The sequence below is a fragment of the Camellia sinensis genome, chromosome 2, assembly GCF_055761805.1.
Source record: "Camellia sinensis isolate YWXY chromosome 2, ASM5576180v1, whole genome shotgun sequence".
Lineage (NCBI taxonomy): Eukaryota > Viridiplantae > Streptophyta > Magnoliopsida > Ericales > Theaceae > Camellia > Camellia sinensis.
In genome coordinates this window covers 49,481,487-49,505,318 of record NC_138962.1, presented here as the reverse complement: position 1 = coordinate 49,505,318, position 23,832 = coordinate 49,481,487, and the positions used below count along the sequence as shown (strand labels likewise).

General features: G+C 33.4%; 1 protein-coding gene and 1 pseudogene across 29 annotated transcripts; both read left to right on the top strand.

Moving 5' to 3' along the window:
- Positions 1 to 10,406: 10,406 nt before the first annotated feature.
- On the top strand, positions 10,407 to 22,349 carry LOC114319659 (putative CRM domain-containing protein At3g25440, chloroplastic). Of its 28 annotated transcripts, none has more exons than XR_003649497.2 (8): positions 10,407 to 10,571; positions 11,541 to 12,009; positions 12,491 to 12,892; positions 18,342 to 18,499; positions 18,605 to 18,649; positions 18,816 to 18,889; positions 19,594 to 19,742; positions 19,873 to 20,519. XR_003649497.2 is itself a non-coding variant. In XM_082914327.1 (8 exons), the coding sequence occupies exons 5-8, from the start codon at positions 20,924 to 20,926 to the stop codon at positions 22,187 to 22,189; spliced, it is 957 nt and encodes a 318-aa protein (XP_082770453.1). In that variant the 5' UTR covers positions 18,347 to 18,499; positions 18,605 to 18,649; positions 18,811 to 18,889; positions 19,594 to 19,742; positions 19,873 to 20,923; the 3' UTR covers positions 22,190 to 22,349. The 28 variants fall into 28 exon arrangements, 9 of the variants coding, with proteins under 9 accessions (XP_082770449.1, XP_082770450.1, XP_082770451.1 ...); XR_003649493.2 differs by having other exon boundaries at positions 18,811 to 18,889; positions 19,643 to 19,742; XR_003649492.2 differs by having other exon boundaries at positions 18,811 to 18,889.
- LOC145820027 (urease accessory protein G pseudogene) lies at positions 14,277 to 15,598 on the top strand (annotated as a pseudogene). The gene has a single exon (XR_014360933.1). The product of XR_014360933.1 is annotated as an urease accessory protein G pseudogene (transcript).
- Positions 22,350 to 23,832: the final 1,483 nt, after the last annotated feature.

The window sequence follows — 23,832 nt, the reverse complement described above, 5'->3', positions numbered from 1 at the left end:
ACACAGAATTTGCAACAATGTCCCAGTATTTATGATAAAAAACTGCTTGAATACCATCTCTTCCTAGGGACTTAAAGGCCCCAATATATTTAACAGCTTGGTGAATTTCAAGGTTGGATATTAGTCTCGTGAAACCCTTATTATCTTCTCCAGAGAATTTAACAGGGGATATGTTATACTAGTTATCTAATTTGGAAGTGGTCTCCTTGCTAAAGCGGCAATGAAAATAGTCAATGATGATATTTTTCACTCCAATAGAATCAGATATCCAGTTACCCTCCTCATCCTTGAGGGTATTGATCTTAAGTTTTCTCCTCTAAGTTATGGTGGATATATGAAAGTATCTGGTATTTTTATCACCGAGAGTAAGGTACTTAGATCTAGATTTCTGAAACCAAAGCATTTCTTCTTGAAACAAAGTCTCATCATACTATTTGATAAGATATTTTTTAAGAGTTTGAAGACTATGGGTGAATTTATCAGCAAGGGCTTTTTGAGTGCCCTCAATCCTGGCCAGGAGTTGTCTTTTCCTTTTAAAGATATTCTCAAAGGTCTCCTTATTCCAGTCTGTAACTCTACATGTGAACTCAGAAGTAGCATCAAAGATGTTATCATTCATAGAACTCCAAGCAGATTTAATAACATCAATAAGGCCTGGATAGGACATCCAAGCAGCTTCAAATCTAAAAGGTCTACTAAGGAGGTTTAGAGGATGCATACCTTGGGTATAGACCATGAGATGGGAGTGATCCGAGTATGTTCGAAGGAGCACCTTAATAGTAGCTTCAGGGAAAATGCACTTAAATTTTCTTTTTATTTATATTTTTGATGGTGTTACATGCATGAATTAGAAAATGCTATAGTCTCTAATTTTTTTTACTTATGTTGTGTTTAATTAGGAAATTTGATGAGGAATTTTGAAAGAAAAATAAAAAATATAGGTGAAATGTGAATAAAACATACCTATATTTTACCTAATTTCACCTATCTTTTCCCTTTATCTTTCCAAATCTCTCTTCAAATATCCCAACTAAACACAGCATAAATTAATGGTCAAACGTCTCACATAGGTGTGGGGTCCATAATTTAGTACATCAATATATATTATAACATTATTACTGACTTTACTCATTATACAAATTAGGGTAAATTATACTTACCTCCCTTGAGATTTCTAACAAATACAAAGACCTCCCATGTGGTTTCAATAATTACAGTAACATCCCCTACTTTACCTGATAATATCAAGATTTCCCATTCTGTCAATTTTGCACAAACGGCGTTAGTAGCCTATACAAAATGACCATATTACCCTTAATCTTGCATGCAAAAAGACAAAAGTGCCCTTCGTTCAAACACAGTAATTTTAGAGAAGTTTCTACAAAGACAATAATCACAACAAAGACAATAATTGCAAATAAAAATCACAACAACAATAATCAAACAATTTCAGAGAAATTTCAAGCAATTTCTTACAAACTTCAAGCAATCTCAAACAAAGCAAAAGGAATCTCGACTAATTTCAAGCAATTTCAAAAATGTAATTTCACAAAAATAAATACATGGATGAAAGAGATGAACTGAGATGATGAAGATGAACTCAGATAAGATAAAAGAGATGAACCCAAATGATGAAGATGAACTCATATGTAATTTCACAGAAATTTCTTCATCTTCTTCACTCAATTTCGTTGTCTTCATCTTCTCTACATTGTGATTTTGTTAAACTTTTGAGATAATGGAGATGAACCAAGATGATGGAGATTCGAACAAACCTTGATGGATCGAATGAACTCCTGCCTCCCGTTGGCTCTTGGTGGATTCGAACAAACCCAGATCAAATAAAGTCTAACCCAAACACACACAATTGTTGAAGGAGAGAGATGGACAAGCCTGATAGAGAGAAAGAGAGAGAGAGAGAGAGGGATGTTCAATTTCATCAAAAGACTAAAATTTGATCTTTATATGTATATGTAGTGCTATATTTATATATATATATATATAATATATATATAAAGAGAGAAGCTATGCTCACGAGAAAAAAAAAAACAGAGTCTTGGATCTTTATGTGTATATGTAGTGATATATATATATATATATATATAATATATATATATATATATATAGAGAGAGAAGCTATGCTCACGGAAAAAAAAAAAGTCTACTATGGATATATATATATGTAGTGATATATATATATATATATAGAGAGAGAGAGAGAGAGGGAAGTTATGCCTACAAAAAAAAAAAAAAACAAAGTCTATGGATAATAAAGAGATGGAAGTGGTAAGGATTATAGCTCACTAAAAAATAATAAATGATATTTTATTGAATCAAAATTTTTCTTTTAGATAATAAAATATTTTTGTTTTAAGTGTAAATCAAACGCTGAAATACAAAAATAAAAATGAAATTTTTTTTTTGTGTAAAATATTTTAAGTTGAAACAAACGGAGCCTACGTTATTCTAATTTCGTTGAATGGAATGATTGTGTGCCTGCAATTTTTGTATAAATTTAATGTGGGTCTGAAATGGATAATAAGGAGATAGAAGTGGTAAGGATTATAGAGAGAGAGACAGAGAGAATATGAGGTGATGGCAGTGATGCTACCAGTGGAGGAGTGGGTGAGGATGAGAGGAGGGAAAGGAAGAAGAGAAATGTTTGTTTGTGATGTTGTGGGCTGTTTGGTTATAAGGATTTGTAGTGCTTAATTGTTAGAAACAAAGGGTAATTTTGATATTCAATCACCATAATATGTTGATATAAGAAATTTTCATCACCTGTCTAACGGCTAGTTAACAGAAGGGTGGTTGGTATATATTGTCAGCAAAAATATGAAAGATTACTGTAATTATTGAAATCATAGGAAAGATCTTTGTATTTGTTAGAAATCTCAGGGGACGTCAGTGTAATTTACCCTACAAATTATAAATACTCAAAATATCTAAAATTATGTCACATTATTTATTAATACACTAATTAATATATATATATATATATAGCATTATTCTTATATTTTGAAACAAATTACTATTTGCTTTTTTTTGAGAAAATAACATTTCAGTAGTTATTATTCCAATGGCGCTAAAATTTGCTTTTGCACGTTGACCCTTGTTACATGGTGATGTTTTCAATAATGAGGTAAATATATATATTTTTTTTGACCCCGCCTGACATATGGATAAAACATAAATAATTTAATAATTTTGCCATAAGTATAATAACATTTCTTAATAAAGTTAAAATTGTTAAAATTAATATAAATAAGGTGAAATCATAATGATAAATAAAGGATATATATATATATATATATATATAAATATAAAAGATAAAACATTATTTTTTCATCATTATAACTAATTAATCATTGATAAAAAAAAAATAATTAAGTATCATGTGAATTAAAATTTTAAAATAGTTTAATATAATTATGCTAAAATTATAAAACTTTACTTTTCAAAATTTTAAAAAGAACGAGTGTAATAATTTATCTTTTTTTTAAATTTTTTGGTAAGAATAATTTACCTTTTAGAGTACATAAAAAACTTGTTATACAAATGTATTCATTCTATATTAAAATATTAGTCCCTTATTCTATTTTTTATTATCCCAAATTATAAGTCCCTTTTCAAAAATTAAGGAATAAAATAATATAAATTTACTATTTCGCCTTTCTTTCAAATTCATTAATAACACAAAAAGTACAATTATGACAATTGATATTCTCAAAAAAATATATTATCAAAGGATAATTTTAGAAAATTAATATTTTTCAAATATAATAATTGTATTATCAAAAAAAGTTGAATTTCTTAAAAAGAACTATTATTTTAAGACGGAGGAAGTAATACAAAATGATAAGTATCACATATGAATCTTATTTCTTTATCTTCACGTATCTCTGAAAATTTTCTCTCACGTTTAAACTTTTTATCTTTTATTTATTTGTTTGTTTTTGCAACAAATTGTTGTTTGCTAGGCCATTCCAACGTTACACCAAATCCATCACCAAATCCAAATTTGGTGAAAAAGTCTTTGTTTTTGTACTCCAATGGTTTTATCAAACCTGTATCAAATTAAGAATATAGCAAATGTTTCACTAAACTGAGGATCTGGGCCACCTTTCACCATTTTATTGTGCATGACCATTAAGGATAGGACCCACCAGACGTCCAGCCGGATGTCCCCCTCGGTCGTCCTCTTTTATGAACAATTCCCACAAAAATAGGTAACACAGAGTGTTGAAAAAATTGTTTGTGCAACCATGACTTTTAGCTAACTTTGAGCCTAAATTCAAATGGGCTTCGGACACCAATTGAGGTGTGTCCGGGTGGAAACGCATTCTTTGTTGGATGGTGATTCACTTCGTATATTTGGTTGTTCAAACCATTTTATAAGTAAATGCGAAATTAACTCCAAAAGAGGCTTCGACGACACGGTAGTTAAACGAATTCAAATTCAATTCGTCTTTGGTTTCGTCTACAAACTCTGAAGTGTTCTAATGGAAATTCAATTATATGAAACAACAATATATTGTAATAAAAGATTTCACATTACTTAGAGCTGATGAGGGCATTTATACTAAAATTAAAAGTGACAGATGTGGGAATTTGTGACAAAAATCCAAAACCAGAGTGGGAATTTTTTGAAAGCTTACAGTCTAGTAAGTGAACAATCTTGTGTTGTTATCACTGTAAAGATCTAGGCTGACTTGAAATCATATTCACTCTACAATCAGACTACAATTCAATTGTGGAACAAAAAAAGCAATCAAATCAGAAGAATGCATTTTCATTTTAAGGTGGTGAGTAAATTTAGAATTTGAGTTAGAAAAACACACCTACCAACCAGCTTCAATGCTATTGAGATCTTCACCAGAAGAACCACCCAATATTCAAATCTGAGACAAGCTGAGCTCATTAGGCTACTGTATTTTGGGTTCCCACACATTTAAGGTTGCTTTTACTCCATAGTACTTGTCTCCTTCAACATAAGCTATTGCATGCTGATTACCTCCTAAATTAACCAAAAAAATCAAAAAATATTAGTTCAAAGAAATCAGCACCACCAAATCAACAAAAATGTCAGCTCTAAACTTGTTTGGTTTTGTTTTTTTTTTTTTTTTTGTTTTGTTTTGTTTTGTGTGTGTGTGTGTGTGTGTGTGTGTGTGTGTGTGGTGTGGTGAGGATTAGGTTCCGTTTTATTGATTTACCTAATGACCACTTTGGTTGATGAGGTCAGGATCTGCAAACCTGGGCTGAGGGACGCTTCTATGTTGCTTCTTTCCATATAATTTCACGAAGCTTGCTCTCAGCACTTCTTCCTCCTTTGTTCTTCTAATGGGTATAGTGTCTTCAGGGCACCTACAGTTCAACTGTTGTTTTTTTGTTTTTTTGCATTGACTGGTCGATCAGTCGGTCAATCGGTGGTTTGACAAAATGTCAAATCCCTCTGTTGGAGCAAGTGATATCAAACCGAGTTTTTACTCAAATTTAATGAAAAAAGTAATGCACCATTGGAAATGCCCGTGTTATGAGAAAATAAAACATGTTAACAGATTTTGTAATCGTGTCAGAACTTACTTTGGGATTGTCTAAAAATAGTATTTCATAAAGGGAGTAGCTTGCCTCCACTCCTTAATTGGATTGGATAATGTTGTTCGGCCCGTGTGGGCCCACCACGGGTCCTGTTTTGATAATCCGAACCGTTAATATATAGAACTCGTCAAGTACTATATGCTTGTAAAAAATCACTTTGATTGGATATTGACAGCTATGTGATCAAATCAGTTTTGTATAATAAAAAAAAGGGACAGTGAACAAATTAATGGTTTACAAAAAAATGATAAAATGAGATAGCTATCGATATTCGATCGGCGCGATTTTTTATACACATAGAGCACTCGAAGAATTCTATACATTGAACGGTTCGGATTATCAAAATGGAACTCGTGGTGGGCCTCCACGAGCTGAACAGTACCATCCAATCCAATTAAGGACTGGAGGCAAGCTGCTCCCTTTAATAAGGAAAACCTAATGTTTAACTAGAAAATTTGTTTAGGAGAGGACAAGTGTGTGTAAGAAAAAATAATAATAATGAAAGTTTGATATATTACTAATCGAATATAATTTATCATATAAGAGTTACAAAAAAAAAAGTAATTTATGAGTAAAAAATATAAATTTAACATTTTTTTTTTATTTTCTAAAGTTTTGAATTATTAATGAAGTCATTTTATTGGTTGACAATAAGTGGCGACTCCATAAAATTTTATAGATAGGGTCACTCAAAAAATTTAAGCTCCACAAATTTTATTAAAAAAATTAAGCTAATTATTATATGGATTTCTCATTCTTTAAATGAAATAAACTTTTAATAAAATACTATTGTCTCAATAAAAAATAAAAAAAAATACATAAACTTTGCAATCGTATTCGACAAGGTGTCATTTTCTTTAGAATAAATTATAAATACACCCTCAGAGATTTGATTAAAATACGAATCATCTCCAGTGATTTTGAAAATTACATTTCACACCCTGAGGTTTTTAATTTCGTAACAAATTGCCCATTTTATTAATAAATCATTAGGTCAATTAATAGTTTTTAACGATATTAGAAATATGTTACAATTAATAATTTAGGTAATTTTATTATTATATTAGAAGGCAATTATGAATTTTATTTTTTAATTAATTATATTAAATAAAAAATTTCTAACAAGGGGATATTTATAATTTTTAAAATCAAAAGGGACAATATGTACTTTAAATAAATCTCAGGAGGTATATTTATAATTTATCTTCTTTTTTTTAATTGTTACATGATAATTACATTATCAATAGTGTCAGACACATTCATTTTTTATATTTTTTTTATAAGTATAATCAAGTAACTATTCAATCATTAATCTCTTATTTGGTTTAACCATTGAAAAGAGAATGTAATAAAAAATAATTAGGTTGCTAATGAGTTTTGATTTATAACGAATGTGATCTCTTAATTTTTTAATGGGATCAATTAATTATCAATTAAATTTTTTTCTTTTATACAAAAGAAAAAAAAAAAAAAAGTCAAGGTTTTTGGTAAAGTGATGAGTCGATGGGTGGAACCTTACCCCTACCGGCTTCATGTAGTTGCCCCTGTTGACAATATCTAATAAATAAAAGAGAAGTGATTGGGACCCTCTCCAATCATCACTCTCACCATCCCTACACATATGTAGGGATTGGTGATTGGAGAAGAAAAAAAAAAGAAAACTGGCCAATCATACCCAGAGAGGGTTGTGGGGGTGCCTCCCCTGTGGGGGTCTAAATCATTTTTGTAAATAAAAAATATACATAACTCTTTGATAAAAAATGAAAAAAAAAATGGAAAACACAAGAAGAAGTGACATTCACCTCTTCTATAAAATAAAATTGATTATATGTGTTAAGTTTTTGTATTTGACAATCCTGTTTAATAAAATTCTTTTTAATTGTAATTTTATTCGATCTTTTATTTAAGTGAGACTATGAGTATTTAGATACGAATACAACCCGAATTGTGCCTATGCAGAGGAGTTTGTGATCTCAATCCTATCATGTTTGCCACTCCGCTGACTATGTCCAGGACTAAGTTGCTCGATCAGCTCGCAGGGGTCCAAGAGGCAGCGCTCAGGTGAGGTTAAAGGACAGCGCCCCCGAAGCAAAAAGTAAAATTACAATCGAAATTATTTGACCGCTCGAGTGAAGATGTAATCCTTTCAGAAGTTTCACTCGCCTGCAAAAGTACTGAGAGTTGTATTTTTACGCTCAAGCAGCCTTTCCTGCACTTGAGCATAGATCCTTGTTCTAAAACACGCATTTTAGTTAGACTGCTTGAGCGTCCATTCCTGAGCTCGAGCAGAGATCGCGATTCTATTTTCTATAAATCTGCGATTAATTTAGTTTCTAAGGTACGACTTTTAGATCTTCTTCTTGGGTATTAGGGTTTTCATCTAGGGCTTCTTTGCTTGTTTCCTTTGATATCTGTAAGAGGAATGGATTATATCAAAGGGTTTGTTTATTTTTTTTTATTCAAAAAAAAGAGAGTTGTTCTTCGATGGATTCCGTAGAATTTGGACCTAAGGCTTTGGTGGATTCCGAAGTGGCTCATCATCGTGGATTCAACATCAATGTTATGGATTTAACATTGAATAAGACAATTTCGAGGTGAAGACAGAGATGGAAGAAGCACATTGGGGTCAGCTTAATTTGGGCGTGGATTCGTTAGGTAATTAAGAATACACTTATGTAATTCTTTTTTATCTTCTTAGTGGATTGTTTTGTGGCTTTGGCTCATGGTTTTTTTTTTTATCACAATTGGAGGTTCTCCAATTGTGATTTTTTCACGTTAAAATCGTCGTGTCGATTTGTCTTTAATTGTTTGATTGAGATTATTATTTACTAGTTAAAATTGATAAATAATCATTAATTAATACTTCCAAAATTTTAGTTTTTTTCAATATGAATTGATTATATGTTAAGTATCATCCGAAATAGTTGAAAAATATCTCATTATAGATTGTGAAAATTTAATAAAATAGGGTTAATAAAATAATTTTCAAACAATTAAGTGACAATCCTATTGTATATTTTATAAGTACTTACGAAACATAGATGCATTAATTCAATTTTCAAAAATGGGCAAATTGAGCCTTCATTTGGAATGGAGATTGGGTTTTGACTTTTTAAAAATTTTAGTTTGGGGTTAAAAAGTCTTATTTGTAATAGATTTTTTGATTTTTGTGAGAAAAAAAAAATGAATTATGATTTGAACACAATATTTTATCTTATTAATGTTTTAACTTATTTTTTCCTTTGTAACTAAAGTAACAAAAAAAAAATCCATGTCAAACATAACGTGAGCCAGACCACAGGCCCCGTTTGTTTGGAGAGTTAGAGGGGAGATTGGGATTGGTAGTGAAGTGAGATCTACTGATATTGTGTTTGTTTTGAGAGATAGAGATGTGATTGATAGTGAGCTCCGGATTAGGATAGGCCTCTCCAAGGGGATTCGGATGGGCCTCCAGGACTTGGTATTAGAAAAATAATCTGGTGGACTAGAAATTTTTATTTTTATTTATTTTTTATTTTATGTTTTACATGTCAGGCATTTTTTTTTTTGAACATTAATGTTTAATTTTTTGTATTTTTTGTTAAGTAAAAATCATTATTTTTATATGTTTTATTTTTTTCTGGAAATTTTTTATTTTATTTAAATTTTTTACATGTTGGGAATTTTTTTAAAAACATTAATGTTTAATGTTTTTGTATTTTTGTATTTGTTTATTATTTATTTTATATAAAAATAATTTAACAATCTCTACACTAACAACTATTATCAAAATAAACACAATTTTACTTAATCCACTCACTATCAATCCCCTCACTAACAATCCCCTCCATTCTACCTCTGAAAACAAACGGGGCCACGTAGTCTTTGTAATTTTTTTATTTTTTATATTTTTAATTATATTAATTTATCTGTTAGAATTTCATATTGTGTCACTTCATTCAATTAATAATATCAATTAAAAATCAAAGATAAAATAATTTATTAAAAAAAATAATAATTTCAAATTTATAGGGCATGTTTGGTAACCATTTCCTTTTCAATTTATATTTATAAAATTTTTAAAAATTGTTATAAAAATTTGTTTGATATTTTTTTTTAGTTTATAAATGATTGTCTCAGTTCGTAAATTTGAGAAAAAAAATGTAAACTCAAAAAATGAGTTTACGTTAGTTTTTAAACTGAAATTTTAAAATTTAATTAACAATTTTTTTTTCAAATATTTTTTTTCTAATTATAATGTGCATGATCCCATTGTCATAAATAATGAATATAAATATTTTACGCATAGACAAATATATTTTTAGTTTATATTTTAAAAAAATTTCAAATATTTTATTTAAACCAAATACATTTATAATTTATATTTTTTAAAAAATAAACAAAAAATTAATTTATAACTTTTTTTTTTTTTTTTCTTTTTTGTAAACATAAACCAGAAACACAAAATTACCAAATGCTATGAATCATTTTACCTATTCTTAAAATAAAAATACTTGGAAACACTAAAAATAAAGTACTAGGTAAACACTAATAATGATGCGATAATAGGTCCGCTCACCTTCTATGCTTTGTTTTTGCTTTTGTTTTGCTTTTTTTTGGTCATTCTCAATGAGAAAATGCTAGAGGTCCCAAATTTTCTATCAAATAAATGATCAAATATCTCACATGGATATGAGGCCCACAAAATTGCGAACCCCACACCCATATGAGATATTTGATCATTTGTTTGGTAGAAAATTTAGTTTCCCTAGCATTACCCTTCTCAATGCATCAGTATTATTAGTGATGTATTTTTTAATAGTTAGTTCTCAAAATCACCCACCCCACCCATAACGTAGAGCGAGCGAGAGAGAGAGAGAGAGAGGGAGGGGTGAAGTGAAGATGGTGTGGACTAGAGTTTCAATCAAAGGTATGAGACGCGGGTTTTCCAGCATCCTCTACTGCAAATCTCCTAATCTCCCCACTATCAAGAGGTATATTTTTTTCATGAATTTCATTCGAACATTTTAGTTTATGATAATTTTCTAGGGTTTTAGGGTTTCACTGCCTCTCTCCGTCTTACATTCTGATCACCGTTTGGTTGCTGCTAAAATTTAGGAATGTAGAAGAAAAAAATATATCGGATTCTTATTTTTGCTTTGTTTCCAGTTTAGGTCTTTAAATTTATCATTCTTTTGAATTGTTGCTTCACGATGGTTCTGAAATTTAATCATGGTCTAATAGATTGTAATGAATTTGAACTCAAATCACACTGCTAGTGGTAAAAACACATGTGATATTATATTAATTAAAACTTATGTGAATATGAATTAATCAACATGATGTTCCATGATTAGATTTAGTACTACTACATCAATTGATCCTTAGAGACTTTTCTGGATACCCGGGTTTCAAATAGGGTTGTCTAGAGCACAAATATGGGAATAATTCCATTCCAGGAATCATCTCCAGTATGGATTAGTGATGGTAAAATCTTTACCATTATTTTTAGTAGGTAAGTATTTTCCATGTGCGGTTAGAATGACCAGGACCGACCATTTTATGAATCAGATGTATAGTTTTTTTAGAAGACTTCTATTCATCCAATTGCTATGCAATATGCATCATAGCACATCAGGCTAACAATTGGCTTTGATATGTTTCTTATCATTATTTGGTATATCCTTCAAGTTAATACTATAAATATGTGATGAATTCACAGATTAAACACGTAGAGGTTGAATGTATGCTTGTATTTTAATTGCCATTACAATCCAAATAATTAGGCAAATCAAGAGTAGTTCTGAATTCTGATTTAACTTTTTCTGGAATTTTTTCTACTTTCACTTGTAGTTTACAAGATATCATCAACATATGTAAGTGGTTAAAAGTTTTCTATTCAAGTAGCATTTTCCTGTTAGAGGAGGTCTATGGTGATGAATATTTATCTATCCTGTATGCAGGGATTCTCTAGTCTGGTACTCTTATATAGATCCAAACGTTTCATGTCTCTCATTGTTTCCTGGGGACAGATTTACAGAGTCTCTTACTTGCATCACGTTTGCAAACCAGAGAAGCTACACGTCAGAGGGACCTCATTTAGGAGCATTATGTATTTCCTCTCAATTAAATACGTCAATGATGCAGGGATCATTGATGCCTGGGTATCATAATACTCTTGTAAAATGGCTACATGCTAGATGTATGAGCAGTACCTCAATTGAGCTGAAGATGGAGAATGATGTTGTTAGGTTTAGTTTGGGCAAGCTGCTTGAGAAAAAGGGGTCTCCAACAAAAGGGCAGAAAAGAGTCAAACGGGTTAAAATGTCTAAGAAGGCCAAATTAAATGAACTCAGGTTATATCGTCTGAAAGCGAAGAAAAAGATGAAATCTCCAAATCCAGAAGTTAGGATTAGATACAAACTTGAAAAGGTAGGGAGCCTTGTCAGATTCTTTTTTATTGATTTATTTATTTTAAAATTGACCTTGTCTAATTTTATTTTATTTTTCGTGTTATTTGTATGGGAAAATCATATGCACCGAAGCTTTTGCTTTTGTCTTGTCCTTTTATTTTATTTGCTGTTTTTGAAACTAGAAGAGTGGGTTTTATGATTTTGTTGTTTTAGCTGCCATTACTTAACTTATGTTTTTGGCTGGAAATTTTCCGTAAGAACCACACAACAATTTCCATAATGTTACTGCATTCTCTAAAATTTTAAAAACTATGAGAAGCTCCTTCATTCCTGACCTCATTGATAAAAGGAAGTCTTAACTGTTTCTTATTGAGAAAGGAAAATTTTGTTTATTTAAATTGCCGAGGATTTTTGAGATTTTGTGTTTCAATGGGATGATTGATATTTCTGAGCTTGATAGCCTCTTAATTTTACTCTAATTCTTTATGATATTTGTTCAGGCTAAACGAAAAGAAGCATGGTTGATTGAGAAACTTAGGAATTTTGAGGTACCTAAAGCCCCAGCTGAAACATATGATCCCGAAATTCTAACCGAGGAAGAGAAATTTTACCTAAAGCGTACTGGTGAGAAAAAGAAGAATTATGTTCCAGTTGGGAGGCGAGGAGTATTTGGAGGTGTTGTCCTCAATATGCATCTTCACTGGAAAAAGCATGAGACTGTTAAGGTTATTTGCAAGCCTTGTAAGCCCGGACAGGTTCATGAGTATGCTGAAGATCTTGCACGGCTGAGCAAAGGCATTGTGATTGATATAAAACCTAACAATACTATAATATTCTATCGTGGAAAGAATTATGTACAGCCAAAAGTGATGTCACCTCCGGATACCTTATCTAAAGCCAAGGTAATGTATCTCCTTGTTGATCATGTGCCGATTATTTGTCAGAAAAAAAAAAAGTAGTATCAGATGGACTTTCCTTTTTTTCTTTTTCTGAAGGCATTTAGCCATATCACTCTGATCTAGGGTTAGTTATTAGCGGTATATGATGTTGAAATCAAGTCTAAGGTTAGTTTTAGATCTAACCCGCAATCGTCATCATATTTACTATATTTTAAGTAGCCAAGAGCATGCGCTATTACTACCAACTGCCTAACTAGCAAGCTGGGATTTCCAAACTATTTTGGTCCTGGTATAGCACTTAAACTATTTTGGAGTTATTTTAGAAACAACTATCTGGTTGATTTTTCGCATTCTATTTCTGGACACTTCAGTAGTCTAACTTCTGACTATTATGATCAATCGATATCATTTTGGATATAATTTTCTTTTACCATCATACAATTTTCCAGCTTTTTCATTATTGAATGAGATTAAATTTTGGGAGATTGTGTTGGGAACTAACAGGTTTCCAGAAAGAAAATGTAAGGATAAGGGCTACGGGTAAGATGTAGGTTGATGGCCCTGGATAGACAACAACGCATACGTTCTCTACAATCATTTTGGAAAATATTTACTAAAATTTTCAGTGTTTCTGAAACAATTTTGTAGAAGATGTTAGTTATTTCACCCTTTTGTGGTAACATGCTTCCCTCCTACAACTTAATTTCCTGCGAAAGTATGATTTTTTTTATTTTTTGAATTTTAATCAACTGGCGTGAGTGCATTTCTGGCAACATCGAGTGCATGTGTTCTGGCCCCCCCACCTTTTTTTTTTTGGTTGTAATTGTATTCAACAATTTTATATGTTTCACATTCTAATTGGCTCTATAATTTTACGTGTGGTCCTTCAGGTAGTTTCTATAGGCTACATGTTGAGACTTCGTATAAGGATACTATGCTAGTGCATGATCATGTAATATAATGGGAAAAATGCTTATCTGGAGCATTCTTTTTAATTCTTCTTTTGTGCTTGTTTGTTAATTTCTTTGTTAAGAAAGTTACCTTTAGTACTATGATAAGAAAGGAGTTATTATTTGTTAAAAACCTACCATCACCTACTCCACCTACTACACCTACCACCACCTACTACCACCTACTACACACCTACCACTACCATCTACTACCACCTACTCCACTACATCTCCTATATAAGGAGCCCCTCACCATTTGTAATAAATAACATAAATATATCAATCAATAATACATACAGTTTATTCTCTCTCTATCAATTTATTTTACATGGTATCAGAGCTAGGTTAAGAACCTAGTAATTTCGTTCCACCGGCGGGCGGCAATCTTGCCTTGGCCGTCCGCCGGACAAACCCAAATTTCCTTAATTTCTTCTTTCATGGCAGATTCTTCAACAACTCATCATGATGGATTCATTCACCAAACTTTAAAGCCTTCCCTAATTCTCTCTCACTCTGCTAAAATCTTGCAAGCTTAGAATCAATGGCGTCACAAAATCACCAAGCGCAAGACCATCATGATGATGATCATAAACACGATCATCATCATCATCATCATCATCATCATCATGATCACCATCATCAAACCCACGACCACTCTCATGGGGATTCAACAGAAACAACATCATGGGTGGGCCCAGATGGTAAGGTGTACCACAGCCATGATGGACTGGCACCACACTCACATGAACCCATTTACTCACCTGGGTACTTCAGCAGAAGGGCACCGCCTCTTGTGACTAGGGATTTCAGGGAAAGAGCTTTCACTGTTGGTATTGGTGGACCTGTCGGTACTGGGAAAACTGCTTTAATGTTGGCTTTGTGTCAATTCTTGCGGGACAAGTACAGTCTTGAGGCAGTAACAAATGATATATTCACAAAAGAGGATGGTGAATTCTTGGTGAAGCATGGAGCACTTCCAGAGGAAAGGATACGAGCTGTGGAAACTGGGGGCTGCCCACACGCTGCCATTCGTGAAGACATCAGCATGAATCTTGGCCCCCTTGAGGAGCTCTCTAACTTGTATAAAGCGGATATACTTCTCTGTGAATCTGGGGGAGAGATAATTTGGCTGCCAACTTCAGCAGAGAACTGGCTGACTATATCATTGATATAATTGATGTATCTGGTGGTGATAAAATACCTCGAAAAGGAGGCCCGGGAATTACACAAGCTGACCTCCTTGTAATAAACAAGACTGACCTTGCACAAGCAGTTGGAGCTGAGTGCTCTCCTTTTTATTCTCTTTATTCCCACTTCCTGCCCCTCTCCAATAAAATAATTCTCCACTACCTCCTCCATATATCAAACCCAGTTCCACCAGCACCAAACATGCTCATATGCATACCCAGCCCTCTCTCCACTTTCTCATATGGGCTTGTCCCTCTGTCTGCTCCACGTTTGATTTCAAAATCTATTATTTTTATTTATTTTCTCCAAACCACTTTTAATCTCTTTCAAATACCCACTTTTATTTTATTATATAATCAACATACCCATCATTCTTTTCCCCACTCAAATATATTATACTAGCCTTCATTGATTCCACTGGCTTCCAACACTTCATTTTATTTATTATTATTATTATTATTTTCACCAAAAAAAAAAAAAAAAAAAAGAAGAAAAAAACAAAAACTACATTCATTCCAGTTGATTTTTCTGCCTTACCACACCTCCCATTCGAGTTTTCAAAACACACTTGTTTTATTCATATCAGGGATTCACCCCGCTCACCATTCTACATCAAAAAAAAAAAAAAAAAAAAAAAAAAAAAAAAAAAACAAACAAACAAACAAACAAACAAAACCACAACAAAACAACCACACTCACAGTGGGATTTTTTCTTCTCTACTCTGCTGCGGGTCGCTTCTTCTTGCCTCCATCCTGGGCGGCCCTTGACGGTGCTGCCTCTGTGTTTCCCGCGCCGCCAAGCACGTTCACTCCCTCCTGCTCCTCCACTGCAGCATATGGCGGACCTCCAAATCGGAACATCACGGTGGCCTTCCGCTTCAGATCCTTATTTTCCGCCTTTAGCACACTTATCTCTGCTCGCGCATCCTTATACATGCGCTGGAGCAGAGCCAGTTGGGCGTTTAACTGTTGCACCTCATTTGTCCTACTCTGAAGCCGGTGCGACAAGTTTGTGACCGCCGTCATGGTCTCCACACATGACTTCAAAGTATACTGATTGGCCTCAATATCAGTTTGCACCGCCATTTTTTGCTCCACAGACCGCATCGGAAAGTTCAACGGAGCAAAACTAGAGGTGTTTGGTTGAGGTTCACTGGCCACCGCACCAGTTATTTCTCTTGTGAACTCGTTCAGGTCTGGAAAGAGCGTGAGCAGACCACGGGAAGAGGAGGCCATGTTCTGGGTAGCTGGACGGGAAGAAGAGGCCATGTTTTTTGGGTTGCTGAGTGTTTCAGCGACGCAGCGATTTCCGACTGGTACTTTCAGAGAAGGATTGGTTACAGAGTGTTTACAAAGTATTTCAGAATGCAAATGTTCGGCGGTTTCAGACTGGTAAGCACAGCCTCCGCCTCAGTTTATAAAGACCCTGACGAAGAGGCCGACACGCGCATCATGCGCCGCTCGGCGCTCGACGACAACATGGGCGCGCCTTTTGATGGCCCGTCTTTTGATGGCACGCCTTTTGATGGCATGCCTTTTTATGGATTGGGCACGTCTTTTGATGGCACACTTTTTGACAGATTGGGCACACCTTTTGAGGGTGCGACTTTTTATGGGTCCGACAAGACTCTGTAAACTGTCCCGACATTGATTCCGGTTAGTTTCTACAAGGGTCCAGCAAGACTCTGTAAATTGTCACAACAACTGTCACAACATTGTCTGCTACAACGGTCCGACATGACCCCATAAATTGTCTTCTACATTGGTCCGACACGAGCCAGTGTCTTCTACAACGGTCTGCCATAACCATACAGTCTTCTACAACGGTCCCGACATTGATTCCGGTTAGTTTCTACAAGGGTCCAGCAAGACTCCGTAAACTGTCACAACAACTGTCACAACATTGTCTGCTACAACGGTCCGACATGACCCCATAAACTGTCTTCTACATCGGTCCGACACGAGCCAGTGTCTTCTACATCGGTCTGCCATAACCATGCAGTCTTCTACAACGGTCTGACACGACCATACAGTGTCTCCTATCCATTTTTATTTTATTTTATTTTTCTTGTTTTGTTACTCTCTCCAAATTCAAGTTGGTTAGTTCCTATCCCCCTTGAGTTTGCGGGGGCCTGTTAAAAACCTACCATCACCTACTCCACCTACTACACCTACCACCACCTACTACCACCTACTACACACCTACCACTACCACCTACTCCACTACATCTCCTATATAAGGAGCCCCTCACCATTTGTAATAAATAACATAAATATATCAATCAATAATACATACAGTTTATTCTCTCTCTATCAATTTATTTTACATTATTCATTGCCTTTTCATCATTGTAGAAAACAAATGGTATTTAATCTGATTATGGCCATAAAAAGAATAAAGTTTGAATAACCAGTTCCTACTTCTTTATTGTGTCTTAGATAGGTCTTTTTATTTGACATTTTCTGCAATTTCTTTCTTTCCCTTTTCCATTTGTGTAACCACCAGAAATTTTGATCTTCTACAAAACAACTCACATAATAGCCATTACCTCTGTTTTTCTCCTTTTATGTTTCTTCTAAAATTGTGTGAAGGCAGTTTTTAATGTTTTCTAAAACTTTTAAAGAGCCAGAAGCACTTTTACTAGTTCCAAAATTATTTTAACCCTAAAGAGCAAAAAAGGTCTTTTAGAAGCTTATTTTGGAAGATAGAAGGAGATATTTGAAGAAGAGAAGAAAAAAAGGAACTTTTGTGATAGTTACAATTGAAAAGCTATCGACTGCTAAATCACGTGAATTCCGAATTGTGAGATTCACTTGTGATTACAAAGATTCATTAATTTTATTTTTTATTTTTTATTATATGAGGTTTGACCTAGTAATTCATACCAAGCACGGTTGAATAAAATGAATTGCAAGATTAAAATTAGGAATCGTAAGATTCTTAACAACATGACTACATGCCTATGCTGGATGGGACGGGATTCAATCCACCCTTACACAATGGATGGCCATATATTGAGATAGTGATGAATTCCATGCCCCTAAAATGCCAGAATGGGCGGTCCTTGTTAGTGCTTTATATTATTGAATGTTCATTCTGCGAGTGTCGCAACTATTTGAAGCTGGTTGCATTGTAGTTCAGCTTATTCTTGTGCCTTACATCTGTGAGATTCTTCAAAATTTTCAATTACAACTCACTCATCTAGTGCCATGTAAATTTTGGGTGTTTTTTTTGATGTGTCTTATATCTCCTTTCACTTATTATAGATGCATTAACGTCTGGATAAATTTGCCTTTCCACTTCCAATTTGTAGGCCCTGGAAAAGTACAGGTTTGAGCAGTCCCTAGAGCATACGAGTCAGTTCATTGAAAAACTGGAGAAAGAGCTGGAAGAATATCATAAGCACCTTGCTCGGTATAGGAAAGGGAAGGAAAGAGAATGCACCACAAGATCAGTGGTTGACACTTAATGGTGCCAATCTGTTACTTTATCTTTCTTAAAGAAAATTGATTATTTTATGAAACTAAATGATTGCTAATTAATACCTTTGTTTTTATTTATAATTTCTTATTTCAGGTTTTGCATTTGGCAGCGGGTGGATGATTCATTAATATTCCACTGGTAATTTTACGTCTTTTTTTTCTTCTTCATAGTTATTATTGCTATGCTGTTAACATTGAACTAATATTTGCTTCTTGTTACTTGTCTCCTATTCTACTGAGCAAAAACAAATGCTTGTCTGACAATCAACTTTTTGTTGTGGGACAATTTTGGTCTGGCAGAACAGTTGGATGCTCACCTATTTCGTCCTGTACAACTTTGCCTTTTGCTACTTGGAAAAAGAATATTCTCGTAAAGAAGGTATCTGTCAAGAAATGGGAAACAGGGTGGGCATTTTTATGTGTTTTAGGTATATATTTCATTTCAAATGAATAAATGAAGGAATGGAAAGCTCTCATCAACAGAATAAATAAACCAGAAGGCAGTTCTATATAACGAGAAAGTAGTCATATCAGTGTGGTTTAGTTATCCCTTTGGGAAATTTAATGTAAAACAAGATCTGTTGAAAAATGAAAATTTGGTTTGGTGAAACTTAGAATTCACTGTTACAATTTGTTTGGTGGTGGGATTATATTCACACAGGTCTTCAGGAATTGTTTGGGTAATCTAGAAAATGGACCAGATTAGGCCCATGTCTATTTCTATAAGAAACTCCAAGCGACTCTTAATTATGACCTTTTATTTCTCATAGTATTTAAAACATTTATTTATTATTAGTATTATTCACAATTCAAAACATTTATTAACTCTGTGTGTCATAACATAAAACTTTGGTTATACCTTATGAACATGGATTCTACACCTACTGTCATAGACTTAATCGAGGACATGGCTTGTAATAGAGTCAACTGGAGGAAAAATATTCATGTAGCCAACCCCCAAGTAAATGAGACAAAGGCTAGTTGCATTTAGTTGAGTATTCAAAACATTCATTGCTTATAGATGTGGAAGGTCGTATATTTTTATTCAAAGTTTTCTCACTAACACTGTATTTGTTTTGGCAGACAACATTTTCTAACGTTTAAAACGTTTTCTATGGAATACTTTTACCAGATATTTGTATTAGTGGAATCCATGATGGATGGACCAAACCACTATGCAATCATTAGTACAAAAGTTCAATTTGTAAGATGGTGTCAATTGTCATTGATTGGTAATATGTATAATCTTCTTCAAACCTCTCTGTTGTTGAAAGAAATATTTCTAAAGAATTAGTCTAATTATATGTTGTATAGAGTTTATATATCCTGTCTTACTTTATGGTTTATCTATTTGTTTTTCAGGAATTAATTGCCAGGAACCCTCAAGTTTTCCGTGGCTGTCGCAATCAATATTATGGTGACTACCGTGAAGTAGATGACTGTTGGTTCAATGTGGCATAGTGAAATGACAAAGAGAGTTTGGAACATGTGATATGTATGCTCCTTCTATGAAATGGTTCACAAGCGAAAGGTAGCTTTGAGAGAACACTGCTTCCACCAACTGCAGCCAATTAGAGGATAGAAGACAATGCTTCATCTATCAACTTCGTAAATTTGTTTGTTATTGTGGGCAGTGGAATCAGTGGTTACCGATATCTTCTTTGTATCCTTGGCCTCATTAGTAGATATCACATTGAAATTTGGAATAAACCATATGTATCGTAGTTGGATTGATTTAATACCCTTGAATCATTTTGCAAGAAGCAATGCAGCTGAATATGTGATTAAAATTTTTATGGATCTACTGGGAAAGCATTGTGTATCTTATGGTATAATCGCTCAACGAGATGTCCTTGCAAGGTTGTGTATCTTATTTATAAGTATACTGTATTCTTGAACCCCTTGGTATGTTTTCTGATCAGATTTGCTCAAGTGGTTAAAATTTGAAATAAGCCACAATTTTGTAACGACTGACAACTCTCTGAGATATGAAAAATCCCTTTCTAGTACCTGGTGGGACAATCTTCATACTGTATGTTGACATCTTTTCGAGTTATATGCTGTAGAAGAGATGCTTTATTATTGTGTTGTTTATCTATATATTTGTAATGATGTAATGTTTATTCTGAGTTACAACAAGCAAATAAGCTGGCAAGAGAAAGTGAAGTGTGGTGGAAAGGGTATGGTTGATATTGGAACTGAGGATATGTTCCTTTATATATATTCTTCCACTTTGGACGTGGCTGTTGTTTCCCCTGTGCTTGCTTCATTTTTTGTGAATGAAAAGCCAAACCATAGTGAAGTATTCCATTGGTACACACAACAGTCTTTTTCTAGCTTATAAATTGGGTATCATAGTTTTTGTTATTTGTATCCAGGAATCGAAAGCAGAAAACAGGCAAAAAGGGACGAGATGGGCAGCAACTCTGTTCAAAACTTGAAAAAGCTCGAATTGGATTGCCAACTCATTCATCGTTACATTTCGGGTAGTTAGTTACCTTCTTTCATCTTCTTTTGGTTTAGCTACTGTTCATTATTTGGAAACTCATTTCATTACTGTACAGGCAATGTTGCAAGCAACAAACAAAGCCTTGCAGAGATCCTTCTGAGGAACTCACAAGAGTTGAAGCTTCTTTGCCAGACCTATAGGGCTCTGTACAACCAAGATCTTCGTGTCACCTCAAAGGCTCAGAGGAGCAACCTTTATTTTGTAAGCATTTTCGCTCTTTAAGTCAAAGTTGCTTTTCACTGTATTTTTGTTAGTATGAAAATGTTAAATTGTTGTATGAACAGAGGGCAGCTTATTTTCGCATAAGTGAACCGCAAGAGCGTGATGCGGAGATGATGAGGAATTCGCTTTATGGAGGAAGTGTGAATCTCAACACTCTCATTGAGATTGCATGCACCCGATCATCATCAGAGCTACAAGCGATTAAGCAGGCATATAGTTCCCTATACAATTCCAACATTGACCAAGATGTTGCGCTAAAGGTTAATGGTGGATTCAAAGAGGTATGTTATTGCTGTAATGCTGCAGCCCAGAAAATTTGACATATGCGTTCTGGACACCTTTTTGCAAAAAATTATGGGTTTGTATTGCGCTTATGGAATCATAGGCTGTGATATTTGAAATCTTATACTTTCTTGGTGCTCTCATTAGATTTTGCTAGCGATATTGAAGTCTTGCCGCAACTACGGTGTTAAAGCCAACCCGAGTATGGCCATGTGTGATGCCAAGACACTCTACGAAGCAATGGAGAGTGGGAAAATTATCGATCAAAAGACCATCGTTTCACTGATTAGTCAAAGAAACACTAGCCAAGTCCGGGCAATTCTAGTCGCCTACAAACAACTCTATGGTCATGAGTTTGCCAAGTCACTCAAGCGAAGCAAGTGCGGGCAGTTTGGTAAGGAGCTTCGGATTGTTATCCGATGCATACAATACCCTGCGAGGTTCTTTGCGAAGCAACTGAGGATGAAGAATGGAGATGCTCGGGAGCTTCTGATCCGAATAGTGATCACTCGGTGCGACTTGGATGTGAAGGAGGTGAGTAGGGCTTATACTGCCAAAACAGGCATCTCTCTGGAGAGCCTTGTGAGAAAGGAGTTCAATAATGGTAAGGATAACGCCAATGCCATTGTGGCTGAGATCTTGGTTAGATTGATCAAAGGTTGTTGATGTCAATTTTAACGAACTTTTCCAATGTTTGTGCAAATATAGTTGTGTAGTGGAGCCACTTGATGTATAAATATGCAAAGTTAGATTAGACCCTCTTGATAAGCATTTCTTATGTAATAGTTGACTTTTTAATTTTTAACATATATATTTTTTGGCTCAATTTTTTGGAGTTTCTACTAAAGAAGCATTTGAAAAAATAAGCAATTTAAAAAACTAAAGTACTGATTTTATTTATTTTTTGTGGTCAGAAAATGAGCTAATATTGTTAAACAATGTTAAATGTGAAAATGTTTTTCAAACTTATGAAACATAGTAGACTTATAAATGTTACTATTGCTATCATCGTCGTTGTTATGACCATCGTAACTCTTTTTTATTTTATCACTACTTACTTTTTGAGAAATTTTTGGTGCCTCGAATTGAGTTGTCTTGAATAGCTCAAATTTGTGTTCACCAGTCGACCGGCCGGACGATCAAATGAAACACTTGTCTATTGCAGTTGTTATCTTGTTGACTACAATTGTTAGTGTTTTTGCCGAATGACCGGCCAGACGACTGACAAAATAAAATTCAAACCATTCAAGACAAACTCAAATTTGAATTACGTAGCATTTTTTGTTTTTTTGTTTTTTTTAACAATCAACACTACTATAGCTAATAATGTTATCATCATCATATCACTATCATCATCACTCTAGCCGCCACCACCCTGCGGTGTGCATCGGTTGATTTGGTTTGAATTAACACTAAGGGCTCTTTTGGAAGAGGCGGAAAAAAAAAAATTAAAACTCAACTTTTTAATTTATTTTGGGTCACATTATCTTTCATATTTTTTACATATTTTTTTTAAAAAAATAAAAACTAAAAAATCAACTTTTAATCATCTTTTCAAAACAATCTTAAATTCAAAATTGGATCAATCATAATTGATTTTAAAGTTTTGATCTAAAATCAAACTTATCATCTATTGAAATCTAAGCTGTTGTTTGGTAATTGATTTTTTTTTAGTTAGTTTTTTCGTTTTGGAAAATGCTATGGATTTTAAATAAATGATCAGAATTTTTACTAAACCTCTCACATGGGTGTGAGACCTACACAAATCACTTGTGAGTTTCACATTCACGTGAGAGATTTGATAGAAAATTTAGTTATTTGTTTGGAGTCCCTAGCATAACTCGGTTTTTTTTAATTACTATTTTAGCTTAGAACTAAAAGTTTGTTTGATTTGACTTTTTTGACTTTTGTAAGAGAAAAAGTGAAATGATTATAATTTAAATATAATATTTTATTTTATTAACTTATTTAGTCTGTTTTATCTTTTATATATATATATATATTTTTTTTAGCCAATAAGCCATTGGCAAACAGATCAATTTGATGTAGCTTGAGTTGAAATCACAATTTTAGTTTATTAAAAATGGGAACTTATTTAACAATGATGCAACTTCTCCTAAACTTTTGTATCTTTTAATTAATAAAATTTGATTTGCTTGCCGCTCAAAAAAATAAAAACAAAATGAGAACTTATATGTAAGTTTTAATAGATGAATTTATTGTTTAATAAGTCTTATGATAATTAATGACATTTTTCATCACACTATTAAAAAATGTCACTAATTATAATTTTAGTAACAGTTTAAAAA